Source organism: Sceloporus occidentalis, unplaced genomic scaffold (genome assembly GCF_023333645.1).
Source record: "Sceloporus occidentalis isolate IW3139 unplaced genomic scaffold, rSceOcc1.0.p SCAF_1, whole genome shotgun sequence".
NCBI classification, from domain to species: domain Eukaryota; kingdom Metazoa; phylum Chordata; class Lepidosauria; order Squamata; family Phrynosomatidae; genus Sceloporus; species Sceloporus occidentalis.
Window position 1 is genome coordinate 122,963,104 of NW_028316981.1, and position 25,010 is coordinate 122,988,113.

General features: G+C 42.6%; 1 protein-coding gene across 2 annotated transcripts in view; it reads left to right on the forward strand.

The window, feature by feature from the left end:
* Positions 1 to 1,066: 1,066 nt before the first annotated feature.
* LOC149322074 (cytochrome P450 2C5-like) overlaps positions 1,067 to 25,010 on the forward strand; it is a 42,457-nt gene continuing 18,513 nt past the window's right edge. The window contains exons 1-4 of one of the 2 annotated variants that reach the window (XM_089534166.1): positions 14,159 to 14,196; positions 14,636 to 14,710; positions 21,474 to 21,692; positions 23,574 to 23,736. In XM_089534166.1, the coding sequence (XP_089390292.1) occupies positions 21,510 to 21,692; positions 23,574 to 23,736 (346 nt within the window). In that variant the 5' untranslated portion in view covers positions 14,159 to 14,196; positions 14,636 to 14,710; positions 21,474 to 21,509. Of the gene's footprint in view, positions 1,137 to 14,158; positions 14,197 to 14,635; positions 14,711 to 21,473; positions 21,693 to 23,573; positions 23,737 to 25,010 lie in introns of those variants that run through there. The other variant, XM_089534158.1, reaches the window with a different exon arrangement.

A 25,010-nucleotide genomic window follows, 5' to 3' on the forward strand; every position in this document is an offset into this window, starting at 1 on the left:
CTGGATGCAGTGCATTTGTCTTCCTTGCATCTGTTTATCCCATGGTTTGCATGAATACAAAGTAGCATTTGTGTAAGCTATTGTCCTTCCAAATAACACTGACTGGTGCCATCCCAAATGTAAATCTTTGTTAGGTACAGTGAAATTTTTATTCTGTTGCTGGCTGTCCACATGATTTTTGTAGTTTTGTACCTTTCTTCTTCTTTTTTTCCGTGAGCCTGGATTCAATTTCTTTCTGTTCAAGTTAACATATTTTAATATAAAATTTTAAATGAAAAAGATGTTCTAATTCAGTGATGAGAACCTTTTAGAGACCAAGTGCCCAAACTGCAACCCGGACCCCACTTATTTATTGCAAAGTGCCACGTCCCTCTGGCTTTCTAGTAAGAAACTCTGCCAAATTCTGTGCTAGGGCAATAGCATGTGTGCCCACAGAGAGGGCTCTGAGTGCCACCTCTGGCACGCGGGCCATAGGTTCACCATCACTGTTCTAATTGCACTTAGCGTATAAATCACAATTGACCAAATATCTGTATACTATAGACTGACTGTAGGATTCTAGAGTTTAGAGAGTGGTACTACTTTACATGTAATACTAAGACTGCTGGGTGAAAGAAAAAAAAACATGCAAGTGTTTCCTGCCTTTTATTCCTGTATCTGCCCTGGTTTTTGTTGATGTTATTGCTTCAGAGATGTTAATTTGGGAGCTTCATGCCCTGTAGTAAGTCCAGTGAATGCAGTTTGTTCATAGGCATAAGAAACAGGTTAAGGAAAAGCTGTCCTAATTCATAAATTCAACTTGCATGTGGCATGAACTCCATTCTCTGTATGACATTTCTGGAGAAGGATGACAGATTGGAATAGATATGGAAAGCAAGCCTTATGAGGAATAGTTGAGGGAAATGGGTATGTTTAGCCAGGAAAAACTAAGTCTGAGAGGATATGTGATGGACACCTTTAAATAGCTGAAGGGTTGTCAATTGGAAGATTGTGGGAGCTTGTTTTCTGTTCTTCCAGAAGACAGAGTCTGAACCAATGGATTCAAATTACAAGAGTGGAGATTTCCACTAAACATTGAGAAGAATCGCCTGACAGTAAAAGGTGTTCAACAATGGACCAGAGCACAAGAGAAAATGGTAGATATTATTATTATTATTATTATTATTATTATTATTATTATTATTATTATTATTATCCTTTATTTATAAAGCGCTGTAAATTTACACAGCACTGTACATACAGTCTTTTTAATTAGATGGTTCCCTGCCCTCAGGCTTACAATCTAAAAAGACACCACACAAAAGGAGAAGGGAGTGGTGGAGGGAAAGGGTAAGAGGTCCAGCAGTTCCTCTCTACCTCCAAGGCCTGGACCAAGGCAGATGGACTGGAGGGAGGGCTTGGCTTCATAATGGATGGTTATACTCTTTTGTTGGAGGTTGAGATTGGATAACCACCTCTAAGAGACGATTTAACTATGGATTCCTACTCTGCGTAGTAGGTCTTGGACTAGATGGACCCTTCCAGCTATATAACATTATTCATTCAGATATCTGTGCAAAAGAAAATATAAAGTGGATGGCATTTGATTCTTTGGACAGTTGTGTAAGCCAAAAGACATGATCAGCAGAATCACATGGTGTTGCTCTTGCTGGCAGATTGATTCCAGAGTCATGGTTTGGACGTTTCAGAGGCCAAAGACTAAGTAATGAAAGATGCCATTCCCATGGCCTCTTCAAAAACTAATGTAAAGGTGAGGGATGTGTGGCCCATGGGTCCCATGCATCCCCATTCCCCCCTTTTAAATCCCCCAAATAAAACAAATCCCCCAAATTAAAAAAAAAATCTGGTTGAATGTGTTAAATTTATAATTGTGTCATAAGATGGTATATGGTTGCTCCTGCTCCTTTTAGACCCACCATTGCACCCAAAGCTCCTGTTGGCTAAAAATTATCTGCCCTCTCCTCTGCACCATTGCAGAGAGTGAAATACTGGAAATCATTCTCATATCTGTTGTCTTTGAATCTCCTTGACCACTGAACTCACTATTTTTTTTTAATGCCTAAACTGCATTGGTAAATACTCAATTGAAGTTTCTTAAGCTGTCATGGTTTCTAATAGGGGTGGTATTGTGCATGTGTGTGAATGGAATCTGGGTAATTGTGTGAGCATGGTCTTCCTGTTCCACTTTAAAAAATGACCACACTGTCTGTGAGCTGTTGAATGAACAATATATATCTGCCTGAAACCACTTCACCTCTCAGACTGAGAGCAGTCCCCCCAAGCCCACCCACACAGATAAATAGATAGAGAAGCTGGGAGGGTGGTGTTTCCAACAGTGGGAAAAGGCTTAATCGTATATTTCCCCCCAGCATGGTAGAAACACCATAGGTGCACTCCCAGGCTGTGAGTGCTTTTCAGTCACCATTGTCTTACACAGAAAATCTGGTCATAGATTTCTGTTATATGGTTACAGATTTGGCTGCTGAGCTGTAATCTCTGCAAGACTCTATCTGCCTTTATGAGCATGTCCTGGTTTTAATATATTTGGCGAAATGCTTTATTTCAGTCCTGTCATCATCATCAGGTATATTTGCTGAGGTCATAGCAGAGACCCTTCTCAGTAGCTGCTCCCTCCCATAGGAGGTTTTCTTTAGCTTCCCTCTCTGTGTTTTTTGTACTGGCAAGCAAAGACTTTGGGCTCATAATTTGGCAGTGCGTCTACCTTGTTATTATGTCTCAGTTTTGTTTGCAACTGTTTTAATTTTGTGTTGTTAATATACTTGTTTGTTTAGTTGTTTTTAATGTGTGTACTTTGGATACAGGAGCTTTATTATATATAAAAAAGAATTAGAAGTAATAAAAAATTATCAGAAGATGACGAGACAATCATGAAAATAGTTTGGTGAATGACAAAATATATTATTTAACAGTTAAGTGGAAATGAAATGCTGGAGTAACAGGACGTTACCTTGTTAGGATGAATGAGTCAGTTTGTTAGGAAATCATAAGTAATCTGTGTTAACTAGTTATGTAAGAGCTGAATGAGCTTTTGTTTGTTTGTTTTGCCAAGATTGGCTTTTGTCTGATTTGTCTGGTTTAACGTTTTTAATTAATCAATTTTATGTATGTACGAAAATTAATACATATATTTTTTAAAAAATAAACTTGTGTACTAATAGGCTTTTTTTATCTGTACCTTGTTTTACATTGTATGTAAGCTGCCTTGGGTCCTGTGCGAGAAGAATGGAGGGACATTAGACAGACAGTTCATAACTATTATTTTTTCCCTTGTTATTCCCAGATAGACCACTAGATGGAAGCAGAAGGCAGGAAAATAAAAGTTTCTTTCCCTTAATGATACTGTCAACAAGTCAAATTTGTTGGACCAGACAAGGCACAGCAAGTGAGATTCAAGTATCCCTGACTGCTTCTGCAGCAGAATCATAGAGTTATGAATCATGAAGTTGTAAGAGACCACAATGGCCATCAGGTCCAACTTTCTGACATACACAATCAAAGTATCCTTGACAAATGGCCACCCAGCCTGTTTATAAACCTGCAAAGAAGGAGACTCCACCACATTTGGAGGGAGTGTGTTTCACTGCTGAACAGCTCTTACACTCAGGAGGTTCTTTCTAATGTTGAGGTGGAATCTCTTTTCCTCTGGTTTGAATCCACTGTTCTGGGTCATATCCTGTGGAGATGCAGAAAAGCTACAGAGGAGAAGCTCCAGTTTGCTGCCCGACCTCCTTCACTTCTTTTTCAATCTGTCTGGGGACTCTTCTTATACTTTATATTCCATTTATGACTGCCTTCCAGGGGTGTCATTAAGGGGTGTGTGGGCTGCACTGGGTGACACCTCAGAGGGGGTGAACACCTGGTGGGGTGGTTGCTCCTCCCTCACCACTCCCCTATGCTAGCCAGGGTGCCTCTGCTGTCTATTGGCTGCAATTGCTGGTGGGACTGGGGTGCTGCCACCACTCACCAGCTCTGGCAAGTCTGCTGGCTTGGACAATAATGAGTCGCCTTCCTCTCCTGCTCACCCAGCAACTCCACTACATCTGAAAAAGGGTGCCAAGTGGCAGCAGCAACTCACACCCACCATGATATAGGCAGCCTGGCTGGCAGAGGGGTGCAGCTGGGATTGACAGCATGACAGTTCCCACTGGGGTGACACCAGCTCTAGTGATGTCACTGTTGTCTCCTCATCTATTTACCCCCAAATTGCAGCTCAGCATTACTTCTCCTTCTGGACAGAGACATGCCTAGGGTTGGTGTCATCCAGTGTGCAGGAGGGCAGTAGGGGCCAGATTGCCATGTTCTCAAGAGGGCCATTTGAGCTCCAGCATGGCTGCAGCCACAACTGAGCCCAAACAGAAGGCACTGTCCCCTCCCCCATACAGGCTGGGCTGCTTGAGGGGGCAGTGCTCCGACAAGTCAGAAAAGGATGTGACACTCTTTCTCACTGACCCAGCAGCCATGCCAATCACATGGCATGTAACACCCCACTGCTTGTACATCCCCCCCATTGGGGTGTTACCCAGTGTGGGCTGTACCCCCAGTGTCCCCAAGTAATTCCACTGCTTGTGGACTTTACTTTTGTATTGTGGCTACTGCAGCAGGCCAGACCTATGCTGGTAACGACTTGATCAAAGATCAAGCAAGATTGGGAGTGGAAGGTGTTGGTAGTGGAGCGTGTTGTCCTTCTGCTCTGTTACACATTTACCGGAAATATTTATTGACTGCTTAATATTTAAGATCTCAAAGCAATTTACAAAGCTGGGGGTGGGGACAAAACAACACAATAAATGACCAACTCTGCCAAATTAAAAGCAGTTAAAACCCAAAGCGAATGAAAATCCCATGGTTAGTGACTAGTAAATGAAGAATTCTTCACAACCTCTGTTCCAGTTGCTGAAAAATATTTAATAGATGATCATGAAGCAATGTTAATATTAGAAATGGTTGGTTGTAGAGACAACTGCCTCTGGAGTTTTTGAAGTCATTTTGATGTGTTAATTCATAATATTGAAATGTATATTCCAACTGAGTATAAACTTCAAAAATCAGTACCCAAACTGCAGTTAATCAAAAAATCCTTCCACTAAATTCTCTCTTGAAAATGACCTTGACCAAAATGCAGGTTTTCCAAAAACTTTTAACCATACTCTGAATGTGAAACTGACATTATGTAATACCCATTATCACAAAAATGGAATAAATGCAGCAACATAACGATAAATTCTTACCTCTCTTGAAAATAAGCTACTCACCCTTGGATATGGTAAAACACTGATTATGCTACTTATATAAGCTGCTTTATCCACCCTTTTAGCAATGTTTTCAGATGGAACTAAATACACCTTAAAGGAACAGTACCTTTTCTATGCTTCAAGCTGCTAGTGGGAACTAAGGGCCAGTACAGATGGCCCTGATCGCTGGATCAGGGCCATGGCAAGCACACACAGCAGCCCCAAACTGCCATTTTTCTGCCCACAAAAGAAGCAGCAAAATGCCGCTACTTTTTGGGCCAGAAAAAAATCCGCCTTTTCTGCCGCTGTTGCAGCTTTTCGGTGCTCCTGCTCTGTCTGGTGTCTAAATGCCTCATGACACCAGCTTCAGGGCAGCATCGGGGCGTGCGGTGTCTGTACACCATGCCCCCATGCAGCTGAGAAGCTGGCGTATTGTGCTGGTCTGTACCGGTCCTAAATCTCCCATTGACTGAAACCCTAGGCATGGTTGATCCTATTTGTACAAAATCAAAAGTTTTCCATAGACTGAAAACCTGAGTACGGCTAAACATAACTGTAAATAAACAAACGTGTAAACCCTCTTAGTGGTATACTAAACTCTGGTAAATATGTTCTGGAAAATCTATCTTTTACAATTCTACTTTATAAAAAATTGCTTTCAACAAAACAAATTAATTCTGTTCTTAACACCAGTAGAATACAATGAAAGAAAACTATCTTCTGCTGCATAATTGTCTTCATGGGGCAACTATGGGGCAAAACAGACTGGCATAATACTGGGCTTGGTGGGGGCATAGTGTTTAGATGACACATGCCACCCCAAAACTGGTATCATGCCACTTGCCCACACAGTAGGCAGCATTGTGGCACTCTGGCGGACGTGGTGTTTATATGCCACATGCTGCAGGAGTGCCGAAAAGGTGTGGCAGCAGTGGAAAGAGCAGCTTTTTCCACCCAAAAAAGGAGTGGCATTTTGTCGCTTCTTTTTGGGCCAGAAAAATGCCAGATCAGGGCTGTGGCACATGGTTGCCACGGCCCCAATCCAGCAATCAAAGGGGCGGTGTCAAGTCATCCCTTTAGGGCCGTCTGTACCAGCACTATATCTCTCATGGACTGTAGCCCTGGCCTAAGCTAAAACTAGATTACAAATAAACTGACAAATCTAAACTATCATTTAAACCCCTAGGTATAATAGATTGTACTTTGTGTATCCAGAAAACCTTTATTTTTGTAAAGACATTCTTTCAAAAGGTTGGCACTGGGTTTGTTCTCTTGTAAAAAATAACCTTAAGGACTCAGGTGAATGATTATACTGAACAAAGTGTTCTGAAGGGGGGCTATCTACGCTGCCATTCCTGAGCTTACTTTTGTGTTCAGTTATTATTCTGGCACCTGATAGACTGGTCTCAAACGGGATGTTGAAATCACCAAAGATCAAAAGTGTGGGTCACTCCAACACCAATTCTGAGACCAGTTCTGTTAGCCCGGCCAGGGAGTCTGTTAGGCAGCAGGGTGGATGGTACACTAACAGAATCCCCAGTCTATCCCTGGTCTTCAGTTTCAGGTGCACCTACTCAATGCAGTTCACATCCCTAATACATAATCTGGTCAGATTAAAATGGTCTTTGTAGAACATAGCTCCTCCCTCCCTGCCTATTTTCTCTCACCTGATCACTAACACAGTACCTGGCTGAGAGAGCCTGCACCTGTGTTAGGCCACTATCATGTCCCAGCCAAGTTTCTGTGAAACATGCCAGGTGAGCTTCCTCATCTTTGAGGAAATCATAAATTATGTGAGATTCATTTCTAACTGACCTGGCATTACAAAAGAGCAAGGTGAGGTTTTGTGGGTGGCTTGGGTCACTCTCCAGGCTCCTAAGGATGCCAGGGTAACTAGAAGGTAATAAACAGTATTATAAGTGTTAAGTATCTCTCTCTCCTTCCCTTGTAACAACATGTCACCCTGCCATCACCATATCGGCCTCTGCCCTGGACAGCCTGAACTGCGCATTTTCTTTACACATTATATTTTAAAATAGACAATAAAAACTATAACAATTAAAACATATTAGTACAACTCTAAAAATCACTAGTCAATGGTCCTCAGTCTGTATACACTGGGCTAATAGAGCTAAGTAGTTGGCTAGTCCATCATAACCCTATTCTCACTAAGGTGAGTTATTAACTATTGTATGACTGAACTGCCCTTTTAATATACCACATAATATTTATGCCAAACAAAGTTGTATATAATATTATGTATATAATACCTTTTATGTTCCTAAAGTAACAGATAATTCCAATCTGTAAAAGGTGCTAATGCCATATTTTTTCAATTTGTCTGAAAATTTCTGCATTCTCCCCCCACCACACCGAAAAAGAGGAAGTCAATTTTCCCACCTTAGCTCTATAAATTCCAGAATTTTTCCCTCTTTGGGAAGAACTGGACTTCTAAAGCCCACAATGCTCAAGGTCCAAACAGTGCCCACTATGTAGTATGGAAGTGTAAGAGCATGTACAAAGGTTCTGCAAAGATGTCCTGTGGAATAATATTAATCTGCAAGCAAGTCATCCTGAGAGGGATCAGTGGATTGAGCAAATTTTGCCATGCATTTTGCTATGTTCTTGTTAAAATATAGAGACACTGTGAATGCGGTGGAGTTATTGTTAACATCTACTCTTTCTACACAACGTGCCCCTATGATATTTAATAAGCAAGTTGCCATTTTACAGAGAACTGGGGAGGTTTGCACCCACCATACCAAACATCAGAAAAAAGCCTGGAGAATAGTTAGATCCAGCATTATTTTTTATATATGGTGGGCCCTTGGTATCCACTGGGGTTTGATTCCAGGACCCTGTGTGGATATCAAAATCCACGGATGTTGAAGTCCCATTAAATGCGGTGGTACAGTAAATTGGTGTCCCTTATGTAAAATAGCAAAATCAAGGTTTGCTTTTTGGATTTAAAAAAAATATTTCCAAGCCTGATGGCTGTTTGAATCTGTGCATAAGGAATCCTTTATCTTTCTGGATTAAAATTCAATTTGTTTGCCTTTATCCAGTCCATTACTGATTACAGGCACTGATTAGGACCAAAACAGTTTCCTTGCCTTGTAATGGAAATGAGTAATAAAGTTAGGTGTCATCCACATACTAATGGCACCAAGCCCCCAACATCTGAACAACCTCTCTCAGCAGTTTCATGTATATGTTAAATAATAATAATAATAATAATACGTTTTATTTGTATTTTACCGCTTCTCCCAGTGGATCAAAGCAGGATTACATCAGGGTATATAATATAACAATACAGATACAAATGCAATTACAAACAATTTCAATAACAATTATTGAAAACAAAGTATAAAAATAATCATCTGTCTAAAAACATGCAACATGCAATATGCAATCCTAATTAGCATCCTGAGGTAGGCTCCTGTTTGGGAATGCTAATTGGAAGAGGTGAGTTTTCAGCGCCTTCTTGAAGGCATCTAGGGTAGATATAAGTCGGATCTCTTCCGGAAGATTGTTCCAGTGCAAAGGGACCATGGCCGTAAATGCTCTTTGGTGAGTAGTTATTAGTCTCACCTTGGGATGCTTGAGTAGATACTTCCCAGTTATTCTGAGAGTGCAGGGTGGATTGTGCAGGGAGAGGTGTTCCCTCAAGTAACTCGGGCCCAAGCCATGTAGGGCTTTAAAGGTAATAATCCAGAAGCGAATTGGCAGCCAGTGAAGAGATTTTAATACAGGTGTTACGTGGTCTGACCTTGAGGTTCCAGTTACCAATCTGGCTGCAGCATTTTGGACTAGCTAAAGCTTCCGAACTTGGTACAAAGGTAGCCCCATGTAGAGCGCATTACAGAAAACTAAGTGAGAGGTTACCAGTGCGTGTACTACAGTTTCAAGGTCCTTTTGGTCCAGGCAGGGATGCAGTTGGCGTATCAGCCGAAGTTGCTACCAAGTACTCCTGGACATCACATCCACTTGAGATGATAACTGTAGAGATGAGTCCAGGAGTACTCCCAAACTGAGAACTTTGTCCTTTAGGGGAAGTGTGACCCCGTCCAAGACTGGATGGCAAATTTCCCTGTCTGACTTGGGGCGCCTATCACGAGTACCTCTGTTTTCTCTGGATTCAGCTTGAGTTTGTTTTCCCTCATCCAGCCCATTACTGACCCCAGGCAGGCATTCAGAGGAGAGATGCCTTCCTTAGTCAGTGTGTCAGTCAGAGACATGGAGAGATAGATCTGGGTGTCATCAGCATACTGATAACACTGTGCTCCATGTTTCTGGATGATCTCTCCCAGCGGCTTCATGTAAATGTTAAGCAGCATGGGGGACAGAATGGCGCCCTGAGGGATGCCAGATGTCAACTCTCTTTTCCGAGAGCAACATTCCCCCAGCCTCACCATCTAGAACCTTCCCGAGAGGTAGGACCGGAGCCATTGGAGCGCAGTGCCCCCAATACTCAACTCTTTCAGGCATTCCAGAAGGATACCATGGTTGATGGTATCGAAGGCCGCTGAGATGTCCAAGAACACCAACAGGGTCACACTTCCCCTGTCGATGCCCAGACGGAGATCATCGACTAAGGCAACCATGGCAGTCTCGACTCCGTATCCCTCTCTGAAGCCAGTTTGAAATGGGTCCAGATAATCGGTTTCATCCAAGATGGCTTGGAGTTGGAAGGCAACTGCCCTCTCGATCACCTTGCCCAAGAATGGTAGTAAGGAGACTGGTCTATAGTTACTCCTCAGCAGGTGATCTAGGGAGGGTTTCTTCAAGAGTGGTTTCACTATTGCCTGTTTTAAGGCAGATGGAAATATACCCTCCCGAAGGGATGCATTAATTATAAGGTGTAGTGAAGTTTTTATTGCATCTCCTCCCTGGGCAGTCAACCTAGATGGGCAAGGGTCTAGAGGACGCGTCGTCTTCTTTACACAACCAAGAAGCTTGTCCACTTCATCAGTATTTACAAACTCAAAGTGATTCATTATAATCCTGTTTCCAGAGTCACTGGATACCTCTTCTGTTGATTCTGTCAAAAAGCCAGCATCGAGATCAGCCCTTATCTGAGAGATTTTATCGGTGAAAAAGTCATTAAAGGCATCATAGCAGGCTATGGTTGGTTCTAGTAAGGGGTTCAGGGTGGTCAGCAGTTGAGTTAATTCCTTAACCACCCTGAACAGCAATGCTGGATGAGACTCTGCCAATGCAATCCGTGCAGCACAGAATGAATTTTTTGCTGCATTGATTCCCACTCCGTAGGAACATAACGTGTCTTGTCAGATATGCACTGATGTTTTTGCCAGCAGCGCTCTAGTCGTTGTGCAGCCCACTTCATCTGATGAAGGTCTTCCGTACACCAGGGTTTTCTATTTGGAGCGGGCTGGAAAGGACGCTCAGGAGCGATAGAGTCTATTACCCTGGTAAGTTTGTTATTCCAATTATTAACCAGGGTTTCGACAGAATCGCCATCGTTCCCAATCATAACTCCCTCTAGGGCTTCTTGGAACCTTTTGTGTTCCATCAGCCTTTGAGGGCGGACCATTCTAATAGGTCCTCTACCCCCGAGGGGTAGTTGGATTGTGGCCTTCAGTCCTACCTTGACCAGGAAATGGTCCGTCCATGACAGGGGAGAGATATCCTTTAGCATGGAGGGACACAACAGGCCATTGGCCAGAGCATTTAGCAAGATTCCCACAACATCACCTTCTGGTTCATCCCTCCAGAAAGGAGTGAAGCCACTGTAAAACAGTGCCCACAAGTCCCATCCTAGCAAGATGATATAGAAGGATATTATGATCAGTGATATCAAAAGCTGCTGACAGACCCAGCAGAACCAACAGGGTCACACTCTCCCCCTATCTAGCTCCCAGCATAGGTCATCCACCAAGGTGACCAAAGCTGTCTCTGTTTTATAAACTGACCTGAAACCAGACTGAAATGGATCTATATAATCTGTTTCAGACAGAACCCCTTGGAGCTGAGAAGCCACCACATGCTAAAAATGGAATGTTAGAGACTGGCTAAAAATTATCAAGAATGGTAGGATCCAGGGAAGGCTTTTATGGTAATGGTTTTATAATAACCTCCTTCAGAAAATCAGAAATTTGTTTTAGTGAAGCATTAACCATGCCTCCTAAACTCTCCACCAGTTGCTCTCTAGGTTTTTGAAGGAGACAGGAAGGGCAAGGATCTAACACAGATGTGATAGCTCTCATCTTTCCAAAAATCCTGTCCACATCCCCAGGCTGCACATATTGAAAAGTATCCATTGTCACTGGAAAAGCAGAGGCCAAGGTTATATCCACTAGATCTTTATCAAGTATAGCATCCAAGTTAAGAGTGGATCCAAGTTATTTTATATGCAAAATGTTGGGCGAATTGTTCTCAGCAGGCTGTCAAAGACCCTTGACCACTTAAAATATTTCTGCTGTTATAGCTACACATGATCTGGCAGTTACGGGAAAAAAGACTTAAAGAGCTGGGTATGTTTAGCCTGGAAAAGAGATGGTTAATAGGTGATATGACACCCAGGAAGGGCAAGGATCTAACACAGATCCTTGTTTAAGTATTTGAAGGGGTGCCACACTGAGGATGGAGCAAGTTTGTTTCCTGCTGCTTCAGGGACTAGAACACTGAACAATGGATGCAAGCTACAGGAAAAGTGATTCCACCTCAAGATTAGGAGGAGCTTCCTGACAGTATGAGCTGTTCAACAGTGGAACACATTTCCTCAGAGTGTGGTGGAGTCTCCTTTTTGGGAGGTCTTTAAGCAGAGGCTGGATGGCCATCTGTCGGGGATACTTTGATTGTGAGTTCCTGCATGGCAGGGGGTTGGACTGGATAGACCTTGTGGTCTCTTCCAGCTCTATGATTCTATGTTCTATGCATGATGCTCTTTAAAATACTGCCACTAACATTTTTCCACATCCACCTATTTTCCAATACCAGGTATATAGAATGGTTTAAATAAGCTTGGGTTTCTTGATTCCATGCCTTTTCACTGTAATTTATCAACACATTGGAAGGTTTTGTAAGATTTCATGAGTATTGGAAGAGGGAGTTGTCTGCATTTAAGTGGTGACTTGTGTAGTGCAAGGAAAACCAATTAGAATCCTCTAATTTTACCCATTCACCATCATCAATATCAAACCATGCAGTGTAAACATACAAGGTGATAAATCATCAAAACCTTGTCATTGCTAAACATAATAGGTATTCATGTGTGGGTGTTTCTGTCTAATATTCAAGAAGCCTGAAGCTGGGATCTTGTGCCTGTCTCTGGCTTTTTGCTCAAGGGCAAATAGCTTATGTCACTATGGTGCTGTCATCCATGTTTCCTTCTCATCCTGGTTCTCTTCTCAGCTGGTTCTGGCCTTATCCTTGCCAGTCAGATAGGCATCCATGGTCCTAGATGTTATCTTTTTTCCTCCTCTTGCAGGGGCCCTTCTTCAAAAAGTGCTTTCACCATCCACTTGTCTTCTGGGACTGGGCCAGGTAATGGATCCACATATTCTAGGCAACTGAGATGCTGAGCTGAAATACCTGGATTTGGTCCAGACACACTCTTTTTTCTGGTATAGTGGACTCAAGTACCTTTTCTTGCTACCTTGATCATTGTGGGTGTCATTAGAAGAGTCAAGTAAAGGGCATCCCAAATTGCCTTTAGAATCTTCTTCTTGTAAGTTTTGACCATAATCCAATCTCTTTCCTTGAGCATGAAGCAAACAAATCTAGGGGAAGGCTCTGAGACTGCATAGCATAATTCATAGCTGTCTTTGCAACTTTAAAACTTATTGAGTGAGCTCTGATTCCCCTTAGTGCTTAGGGTCCTTGGCTGTTGCTCAGGAGGTGATCTCCTAAACAGCAACTCATATGGGGACAGGGCAGGCACAATCCTCCCCTTGGGGTAGTACAGAGGTGGTGGACTGCTAGAGATAAAACATTACCCACTTTTAACTTTCCTGCTTGGCACAGCTTAACATAGGTGCATTACAGACCGCCACTGCTGTTTGCTCTGCAAGGGAACTGCAGCAGCCAAACCACGCGACTCCCGCATGGAGCAAAAAAGAAGCTCCAAAATGGAGCTTCTTCCTGCGGTGCAGTTATGACGCCGCGAGGTGCCAATGGCGCACTTGCGACATCATAAGCGCTGTGTGACGTGCGGATGCACAGCGTCCGCTACGTCAATATGGCGGCGGCCTTGTGGAACGGCCACCGCCATATTGTACATATTCACTACGTACTAGGGTTAGGGGGGTGCAGAAGCACCGCCCCTTCCTAACCCTAATACATAGTGAATATGTACTTTATGGCGGTTTGTAACCCACCTAAGCTTCTTTTTAAAGTCTGATTCTGCCTCTCCACTTGCTCATTCAGTCACTCTCAATTATGTTTTTGAGGGGGGATCTGGGTAGGCATCCCATTGGATTTTTCCTATCATGTAGATTGCACTCTTGGCACACTCTTTTATAAACTGGGTGTATGCCAGGATCAAACCAGTAGTATCAAGCCAGTTTAATGAATTTCTTTTATAAAGTCTATCTGCAAAAGCATTGCCCGTTACGATAAGTCTAATCACTTTGTATGAACCTTAACATGCAGCATAAATACTTCTTTCTGTAGGTGAAAGAATTCTAACAATTGCAAAATCAATGGTCCATTGACAATCTTTGAACTATTGGATGTGCCAAAGCATTTGCTGAGCCAAATTCCAAAAGCATTTTGGCTATAAATAAGTATGTTGACTGTTTACCCTTTGGTTAATCTGCAGTTTGTGTTAGAGCTATCAGCTTTGCCCCTCATGCGCTAACATTTGATGGGAGAGGTTCAGCTTCTTAGGACAATGAAAGAAATAGCAACTAGGACACAGAGCAATTGATTCAAGCTCCCGGAAAAGAGATTCTGTCTAAACATTAGGAAGAACTTTTTGATGGTAAGAGCTATTTGACAGTTGAACATGCTGCCTCCAAGAGTGGTGAAGTCTCCTTCTTTGGAGGTTTTTAAACAGTGGCTGGGTGGTCATCTGTCTGGAGTGCTTTGTTTGTGTGTTCCTGCATGGCAAACGGTTGGACTGAATGGCCCTAGGGGTGTCTTCCAACTCTATGATTCTACATATCTGATCTTCTTCAAAGCCACCTGGGTACAGCATCTCTTAGGATTTTGTGGTAAAACATCTAGTTCTATGGCACTTTGAATCACGGGTCATTTTCAGTGGACAGTTTCAAATAGAATTACTCAGAAAAAACCAATGGTGGACTTGGGATTTTGTAGCAAATCTCTCCCAAACAAGTTCATAGGTCCAATTTTTAGCAGGAATTATGGTTTTCAGAAACTGCCCTTCTGAAGAGTTTCCCTTTCACTCCCATTGCCAGTTTAGTCTGGTAACTAGATTTCAAGTTTCCTTGGTGAATGCTGGATAGAGTGGCCCCTGAATCCACCAGGCAAATGTAAGTATGCTCTTCTACTCTTAGAGAGAAGACAAGGTGATCTGGGCCTAAAATGAAAGATGCTTCTTGGAAAACTAGCATGGATGGGCACATTCTGAGGCACTGTAAATTCTTCCTCCTCATGTCAGTTGTTATCTTGGAAGAATTTGCTAATGCAGTTCTGGTAAATCTGCATTCCTACTGGGTCTAATCTCTTTTCACATATCCTTCTCTCTTGCACACACAGACAAAACAAAAACAAAACAGGTGCAGGACCTGTTGAGGGCAGGTTTTGGGGCCAAAATTAAAGATTTTTATGTGACCCATGGATAAGTCAAGGGTAAAACTTAAGGGAATGTAACAAAGGATGTAAAGAATGTTTTGCTTTGCTGCCCATCCACCTGTCCTCCATTGTCTGCAGCTGGCCTGCTTATCACCTCACAGAAGAGACAAGCAGGCAGCTGCAAACAATCACTGGTGGGTGAATTGGTGGCATGCACCCTTACTCCCTCTCCTCAGCTCAGATGTTTCCTCTGGAGATAATTGGGTTGGGCTCAAAGGGCAAGCGCCCACCCTTCCTTCCTGCTCCTCCTCAGACCAGCTGTCCCTTCAAGAGATAGACAGGCCGGAGAGAGGCTTCAGGGGTGAATGCTTGTCCTTTCTCCCCCTCAGGCTGACTGTCCCTTCGGGAGATAGACATGCTGAGGAAGAGGCTTGAGGAGTGAGCCTCTTATCGTATTGACCCATGTATATGTTGACCAGGTTTTTGGGAATCAATTTTTTTGGTATAATTTTTTTTGACTTCTACATATCTGGCATGTTATGTGAATTTGCGCAGATTTTCCACACCTTTCAATTGAAGTTCAATTGTCTTCACTTCTCCTGACCACATTCCTACCTATTCACATGTATGCATGTACTGTTAACTACTGCAAACTGAAATGGTGGGCAGAAAGGAAGTGTCTGTGAATTATTTGCATGCACATGTAACTAGCCACAGCATATTATTATTATTATTATTGGCTGTCAATCAAAGGGAAGGACATATGCACCTCTGCTTGTGCTGTCATCTATTCCAGCTGGTGCTTCCATATTTGTCTGCTATTCAAAGGGGGGGGGGGGGGATATACACACTTGCAATTCCCTTGTCACCCATTCCTGCTGGTGTCATACAATCACAGCTTTAAACAAATGTTTGATCAAAAATGTAGTGTTTGTCTTTTCTTCTAGAACAAACAGGTAAAGCCTTCAACAGTGTTCTCTCTCTCTTCTTGTCCTATCCCAATTGAAATCTTGAAGAACTAAGGCAGGCCTTTAATATAATTAGCCCTCCCTACTTCCAGGTGATGGATGAGAGGTTAGGAAAAAATGGTTATCAGGAAGGCTCCCTAAGATGCCTTCAGAGCCATGGGCTCAGACACAGCAAACTTGTGTATCAAGAGGTTTACTGAGGGCAGAAAGAGTTAATTGCTGAGGGAGGAAAGGAAGGGGGAGATGCTTATGAGATTGCTCCATCCCCCCTTGCCCTCTCTGCCAATGCAAGGGAGCCAAAGGACTATTTGCATAGTCCCCCCACAGCTAGAGACCTTTAACTATTTAAATGCACATCATCTTTTGGTGTGCGGTAAAGAAATGGAAACTGAATGCCTGTATCAAATGGCCAGTTTTAGTCTGAACAAATTACAGTGGACCCTTGGTATCTGCTTGGGTTTGGTTCCAGGACCCCCCGTGGATACCAAAATCCATGGATGCTCAAGTCCCATTAGATACAATGGCATAATGAATCCACATTTGACATTGCCCTAGTTGCCAGCCTTCTACATTCCACTACTCTTCCTCTGGGAGCTCTGCCTCCTTGACCTCTCCCTGGACTCCACCACTTTCCTTGAGGCTACATGGGGTTATAGCTTCATGGCTCTCCTGCAGTCCTCTTCCTGCATGCACACAATCAAATATTTTCAATGTTAAAACTGAGGGTTAGAAGTAATTCCAAGAGAAATGGGTCCAAAGTACTACCCTGAAAATCCTGTGTGTGTGTTTTTCTTGCGCTATCATGAGCCAAGATTCCTCTGCCAAAATAAATAGCCCCTTATGTTCTACCCTGTTCTCCCTTTAATCCCACCCCCTTCCTTCCCTCTACCTGTCTTGGCCCATGAATTCCCCTCCCAAACATATCTGTACATAACAGAAATATTTTCTATATGCTGCATCGCCAACAAAAACAAGAAAAAAATGCAGAAAAACCTAAATGTGCAATATTGCATGAGTATTTTTTCCCAAAGAAGTCTCTATATTGTACTTGTTTATCAGCAGCTCAGCTGCATTTGTTTTAAAGAACAGGGTATTGAAAGAAATGGTGTCCCTTATATCAGTCCCTGTACAGGGAGCAGAAGGTGAGCTGTATCTGGGAGGCCATCTTTGACTGAGTGAATTTTGGATGAGTGATTTTCTTTGTCTATTTCACTGCTCGTACTCCAATAGTCAAGGAAGACACTTGGTGCTTGATACCAGAGACAAGGCAAAGAGGGGAAGTGGAGAAGTAAGGATGTGAGTCAAAGTTGACTGGGGGAGTAGCTAGTAGCCAGTAGATTTCCTATATGGCTGCAGTCTCAGGCTCTGGAGCTTAGCAAATAGGTTTAGTAAACAGGGAGTTATACATGGGTGCCTACTTAAGACTACTGAACATGGACAGTGGGGGAGCTGCTGCTGTCCAACCAATGGCCAAGTAGTTGAACAGGAGTCCCCCAGCACCAACTTCTGGGTTTGCCCTGCCAGTAACGGATGGGGAGCTATTGTAAAACAGTGCCTCCTTGTCCCATACCAGCAAGGTGGCCTACAATAGTATATTGGGCAATGGTATTGAGAGCCACTGAGAGGGCCAGCAGAACCAAAGAAACATACTGCCCCTGTCTAGTTCCCGCTATAGGTCATCTATCAAGGTAACCAAAGTTATCTCTGTGCCATAACTAGACCTCAATTTACATTGACATGGAAGAAATTCATCTATTTTATCCAGGACTCTCTGAAGCTGGGAAGCAGCCACACATTATTTTACCTTGCCCCAAACTGGAATAATGGGCACTGGCTGATAGTTATCCATTACAGAGGGATTTAAGGGTGATTTTTTTCGAGAAAGACCTAGCAATAGCATGTACATCTCTATACTGCTTATCAGTGTACTTAAGCACTCCCTAAGCGGTTTACAATGTGTAAGCAGTTTACAATAAGCTGGATACTAGTTTAAGGACCTCAGAAGGATGCAAACCTGAGTCAAGCCTGAGCCCTTGGCTGGTATTGAACTCGCAACCTTGCGGTTTATAATAATAATAATAATAATAATAATAATAATAATAATAAATTGTTTATTTATATACCGCTTTTCCTTGTAGATCAAAGCGGTGTACAACATTTGAATAATGACCAATGTCATATTACAATACGAGCACATTAAAAACAGTAATACAAATTCCAATCCAATAAATTATCTAAAAAACATGAATTCAGCAGTATTAAAAACATAAAATATATATAATACATAATCAAACAGTTTGGAGGATACTTTTATTACAAGGAATTGGAAGGATAAGCTTGTTGGAAGAGGTAGGTTTTCAATGCCTTTTTAAAGGCTTCCACTGTTCCACTAAGGCGGATCTCTTCTGGAAGAGCATTCCAGAGCATAGGCGCTACAGCCGTGTAAGCTCTTTGATGGGTAGTCGCCAACCTCACCTTAGGGTGTTCGAGTAATAATTTACCTGTTGTTCTGAGAGTGCGGGGTGGATTACGCAGGGAGAGGCGTTCCCTCAAGTAACCAGGGCCGAAGCCATTTAGGGCTTTAAAGGTAATAACCAACACTTTGTATTGGGACCGGAAGCGAATTGGCAGCCAGTGGAGAGATTTTAATACGGGTGTTATATGATCTGATCTAGTTATCCCTGTAATCAATCTGGCTGCAGCATTTTGAATCAGCTGAAGCTCCGAACCTGATACAAAGGTAGCCCCATGTAGAGTGCGTTTCAGAAATCCAAGCAAGAGGTTACCAGTGCATGTACTACACTTTCTAGGTCCTTTCGCTCCAGACAGGGACGTAGCTGGCGTATCAGCCAAAGCTGGTACCAAGCACTCCTGGCCATCGCATCTACTTGAGATGATAACTGTAGAGATGGATCCAGGAGTACTCCCAAACTACGAACAGTGTCCTTTAGGGGAAGTTTAACCCCGTCCAGGACAGGATGGCAAATTTCCCTGTCTGGATTCGGAGCGCCTATCATAAGTACCTGTTTTCTCTGGATTCAGTCTGAGTTTGTTTTTCCTCATCCAGCCCATTACTGCCCCCAGGCAGGCGTCAAGAGGAGAGATGCCGTCCTTAGTCACTGTATCAGTCAGAGACATGGAGAGATAGATCTGGGTGTCATCAGCGTACTGATAACACCATGCTCCATGGCTCCGGATGATCTCTCCCAGCGGCTTCATGTAAATGGTAAATGGCATGGGGGACAGAATAGCGCCCTGAGGGACGCCCGATGTAAGCTCTCTTTTATGAGAGCAGCTGTCCCCCAGCCTCACCATCTGGAACCTTCCCGAGAGATAGGACCGGAACCACTGGAGCGCAGTGCCTCCGATACCCAGTTCTCTCAGGCGTCCCAGAAGGATACCATGGTCGATGGTATCGAAGGCCGCTGAGATGTCCAAGAGCACCAACAGAGTTATATTACCCCTGTCAGTGGCCAGACGGAGGTCATCGACTAAGGCGACCATGGCAGTCTCAACTCCGTAACCCGTCCTGAAGCCAATTTGAAATGGGTCAAGATAATCAGTTTCATCCAAGACTGCTTGGAGCTGAAAGGCGACTGCCCTCTCAGTCACCTTGCCCAAGAATGGTAATAAGGAGACCGGTCTATAGTTGCTCATTAATAGGGGATTGAGGGAAGGTTTCTTCAGACGAGGCTTTACAATTGCCTGTTTCAGAGATGATGGAACTGTGCCTTCCCGAAGAGACGTATTTATTATCAGATGAAGTGCAGATTTTATAACATCTCCTCCCTGCACGGTCAACCAAGAAGGACAAGAGTCAAGAGGGCAAGTCGTCCTTTTCACGCATCCAAGGAGCTTGTCTACGTCCTCGGTACTGACAAACTCAAATTGATCCAAAATAACCTTGTTTGTTAGTGAGTGGCTGCAGCACAGGCATTTAACTAATTGCGCTACCAGGGCTGCCTTTCCCTGCAACTTGTTGGAACTCAGAGTGCAGCAAGGCACTGAGTATCCCCTTCATCCGCTCAGCCAATTCCTCCCTGTCCTTTTCAATAAGTAAGGAAAGGCAAGGGTCTGATGGACATGTGGTGGCTCTCACATCTCCAAAGATCCTGCTCATATCCTCTAGCTGTATAAAATGAAGATAGTCCATGTTTGTGCGTGTGTGTGTGTGGGGGGGTATTCCTCTATTTTTTGTATTAAGTTCATGTTATGTTTGTCTTTCCTTTCTTGCTTTTCAGCCTTTCAGTTGGACAATCAGCAAAAGAAGGCGGGGTTCTTTCTTTAAAAAAAAGTTCCAAAATAGAATCCATGGGAGAAAGTTAGAAAGAGGGCAGAAAAACAAAGTTTTAAATTACAGCAATGCTACAAATGTGAGAATGAAGGAAAAGATAATATTCATATGAGGAGAAGGCAATGTACTCAGCCACATCTGATGGACATTGTCATTAGCAAATGGCTACTATTTTAAAGATTTGCAAGAAACTCTAATTTTTTCTTTCTTTTCAAAAGTGTGTTTGTTTCACTAGCTATGTCTTAATATAAAGAACCTGAATCTTCTAGTTTCTCCAAATCTTCCGGCCTGCTTTCAGTTAGTGGATGAATTTGAGATAATGACTCACCTTTCACATAGTTTTGTCAGTTGAATGATTTGCTGCAAGGTCCTTTGCTGGTGACATGTATAATGTGTGGGGCTCACATCCTTAAGTCAAATCCTGGTGACACAAGCAAAATTCATTTGCTTCATGAGAGGGCAAACAGCACAAGAAATTGATTGATATCAAGACACAGTCAGCACATTGTTCCCTAAGAGAAGGCTTTGGGGGTGTGGATGGGTGACCTGATTGACCACCAGCAGTCGGATGCACAGTTGGACAAAAAAAGAGTGGAAATGCTGATGAGGGGCAGACTTTGTTTAAGACTATGAGGCTTTTCGCACAGGGCAAATGGAAAGGTTCAAAAAGGGGCTGGGAAGGAAACAGAATGAATGAGGGACGCATTTTACCACACATAGGAACGCTGCTAGAAGTCCCCATTCCATTCTGTTCCATTCCCCATCCATCCCAGAGGAAGAGATTTTTGAGAACTGTTCTGAACAGTTCTCAAAAATCTCCTCCTCTGGGATGGATGGGGAATGGAACGGGATGGAATGGAATGGGGACTTCCGGCAGCACCGGTGGCATTCTTGTATGCAGTAAAATGCATCCCTTAGTCATTCCCCACTTGTTCCCTCACTTGTTCCCTTCCCTTCCCAGCCCCTTTTGTACCATTCCATTTGCCCTGTGCGATAAACCCCTATATTTACACATGTTAGAAAAAGTCTGTATTGAGAGGGAACTCACCATCCATCCGTATTATCTGATTCATGTGTAGCTGGGTCCAAGATGAAGGCTTGTTCGTCAGTAACCTATCTTTGCTGATTGAAAAGAAGGAACAAAACTTGGTGTGTTTGTGGGACTATGGAGACTATGCAAAATTTGAGTTTGGTTGGAGCTCAGATAGTCACCTTTATTTTCACCGCATCTCTCTTAAGCTTTTTCCTGGACTTCTGACCCAAAGAAGAGCTCAGATGAAGATGGATACATTGGAGGCAGGGGTTCTGCTTCTTCTCTGTCTGTTCTTCTTTGTGTTGTTCTCCTCCTTCAAAATGTACAAGAAGAAAGGCCAGCTGCCTCCGGGACCCACTCCTTGGTTATTTCTGGGCAATCTCCTGCAGAAAGATGTTCTCCCTCTGAGCAAATTCTACCCGAAAGTAAGATCAGTTGTTGGTGAATTTTTTTGCTGTGTTACAAAATAAACAATGAAATGAAAGCATGTATCGAAAAATTACTTTCTCCTTATTCACTTTATGACTTTCTCTGTTCTTCCTTATAACAAAGATGTACTCTAAATGGATTAAGATTTCTGTATAATTTTCCTTTTGTTAACTTTAGTTGCTTTGTTTACTGCTTTATTTTACTCTTTGTATTGTTGCATTTTATCTGAGAGTGATGTAAATCTTTTCTTATTTTCTTATTGCACACGAAAATGAAGAACTTCAAAAGATTTCTCCCCACTGAGCAAAACCATAAAAAGTTTTGTACATTTTTGGTGATTACAGTAAGCTCTCTTTAGCCATGTATTTTAATCTACAGATTCAAGCATTTGTGGTTTGCAAATATTCCAAAAAAGTATACATTCCAAATAGCAACCTTTGATTTTCTATTTTATATGAGGGGCACCATTTTACTCTGTCAATGTATTTAATGGGACATGAGCATCCATGGATTTTTTTTTTTTTATCCATGGGGATTCCTGGACCCAAACCCCAGGGGATAACAAGGATCCACTGTATTTTGTGTTACAATTTGGGAACAATATTTTGGTTTGTTCAAAAATAATTGTTTTCTCAACAAAATCTCTTTTCTTTTTCTGTATAAGAAGTTTTCCATACAAAAACTAGTACTGTAAATGTAATTGCTGCTCCCAAAAAGAGCAGACCCACTGAATTCATGGGGAATAAATCAAGAGTTGATTTACCACTCAACAGCTGATTCAGTGGGTCTGCTCTAGTTGGGACCAGCAACAAGATTTAGGCCAATGTCTTTTGTGCAAAGAAAATATTCATGAACATATGCATGTCCCAAAACATGGAATTTTTTGTGAAGGCTGATAATTTTCCATTAGGTATTTGCAGTGTGTTGAGACACTCTGTCTCATTGAGGATGAAATAGTGTGAGTATTTTTTACATCACTTGTATCTACTTTATGCAAATAATTTATCTTCCAAACTGTTTTCCAGTAGCTTATTGAATACAAAAATTACAATATAACATCAGAAATGGTTAGGTAGACAGCAGCAGGAGCAGCATACATTGGATAGGATTTTGGAGACACCAAGCCTCGGTATTTCAATATTTTGATTATTCAAATTAGCTTCAATATCTAATAATGGGTATGAATCCCATATGCGAGATGGCCCCACAGCTTGAACCATTGGGCTCTGATAATTCACTTTGCTGTTTTATCCTCAAAGTCTCTCCTTAGGTAGATAGGTCCACATACAGAATATAATAAATAATAAATAATTAAGAAAACTTTATTTATATCCCACCTCTCTTAATGACAATTAAGGCAGCTTACATTATGCTATACCTGGCTGTTCAGCACTTCCTGGTCTTCCCATAGAGCCAGTGCTCCCCCTCCTGGACATTCTGTGACTGATGGGGAATGGTTTGTTTGTTTGTTTTGAAAAATCAGTGGTTATGTCCCTGTACTCAGATGCAAGATTATTACATCTACTACAGCCACCCCTCCATTTTTGCGGACCTGAGATCTGCATTCCTCAAATACACATGACCAGGACACAGAGGGAGAAACGGGCACTTGCCATTTCATTGAGAGTTTCATTGTCTAATTGACAGATTTTTAGTCACAGTTTATTAAGGGGCATGGTCCTCTGTTCATTTAGGGACTAGAACCAAATCCTACATTTGTGCTTTCTGGATTTGACATGATGAAAGGTGCGTGGTAATTTGGTTGTTTGATGGGAACTGTCCTAGTCTAAGAAATATTGCCGCCATCCTTCAAATAACTACACCAAAGGAGAGTTCACTGCCTTATTAACAAGACCTGTTTTTGATTTTGTCTCCAGCTTGTTCAGAAATATGGTCCTATCTTCACTATTTGGATGGGCCCAAAGCCTGTGGTTGTGCTCTGTGGATATGAGGTAGTAAAGGATGCTTTGGTGGATCATGCTGAAGAGTTTGGTGGTCGTCCTCACATCCCCCTCTCAAACCGGGTGATGAAGGGTCAAGGTGGGCTATATAGCTTTCCTTCATTTATTCCTGTTTTTGTTGTAGTGTGTAAGGCATGGGTGAGCAATAGATTGGGTCTTATCAGTTGACCTTTGCATGATTTTCTGGAGATCAGCAAATTTCAAGAACATTTAATAGTTTTTTTTTTAAAAAAATATATTCAGTTGCTAAAATGGAAGCAATTCGTGTGACTATAGGTGAATTTTATAAAATCTCAATTCTGTTGTGGCACTGAGAACAAATCTCTAGACTTACTATGTAGTCAGAGTTACCCTGTTCTTGAATTCTGCATATGCGCTTTTCCCCTGGTTTATGTTGGTAAATCTTGGGCTTGGAGGTTTGTTATATAACTAGTAGTTCTAGGGAGGTCTGAGCAGTTTTGGGGTCATGGGGTGTGCATTGAGGATGGTAATCTGATGCTGCAATTTGCATTTCAAGGGAAGGCAACATTGGTGCTTTCTGTTGTAACGGTGGCAGTGGCAGTAGGGGAATCAAATGCCCCTTTTGCATCAATGAGGCTACCCAGTCATCATCACTCTAGTTGCTATTTACTCCATAAAGAATGTGCATGCTTTTTATATACAAAAGAAAGAAACATACTTACAAGCAAATAACAAATTTTTAAATGTTGGCTGCATGTGTGGGTGGATACGTACAAAACTACATGTGAGACTTAGGCGGGTTACAGACCGCCATTAGGGATGTCCTGAGGACGTCCCAGTTTGAAAAAGGGGAGTCTCTTCCAGATGCCCCTAACCCTATCACAGACAGAGTCCGTGACAAATGGCGGCGGCCGTTCCACACGGCCGCCGCCTTATTGATGTAGCAGACCCTGTGCGTCCGCACGTTGCGCCCCAGAAGTGACGCCGCGAGTGCGCGACTAGCACCTTGTGGTGTCTCTTCCAGGGCCCAGGAAGGAGCGCGATTTCCACGCTCTTTCCTCGGAGTGTCCGGGAGCCACACGGTTTGGCCGCTGTGGCTCCTGGACGCTGAAAGCGGAGGCGGAGCCAGACTGCTGCAATCCGGCAGTCTGTAACGCACCATAATTTTACAAAGAAAGCCACTTCTTTTATCCTGGGAGTTTTCCCTATATACACTCAGGATAGAAAGTTTAATTGAAAATATTCACAGAAATGTAAAATTAATGATAATTTTTTAAGTATTGAGATATCCTGATTAAATGAATCCTGGAATGATGACGATCTTTGCAATTGGGGGCTATTTCAGTGTAAAATCTGATTGTGTTTTGCACTGAAGGCAGCATTTCCTGCACT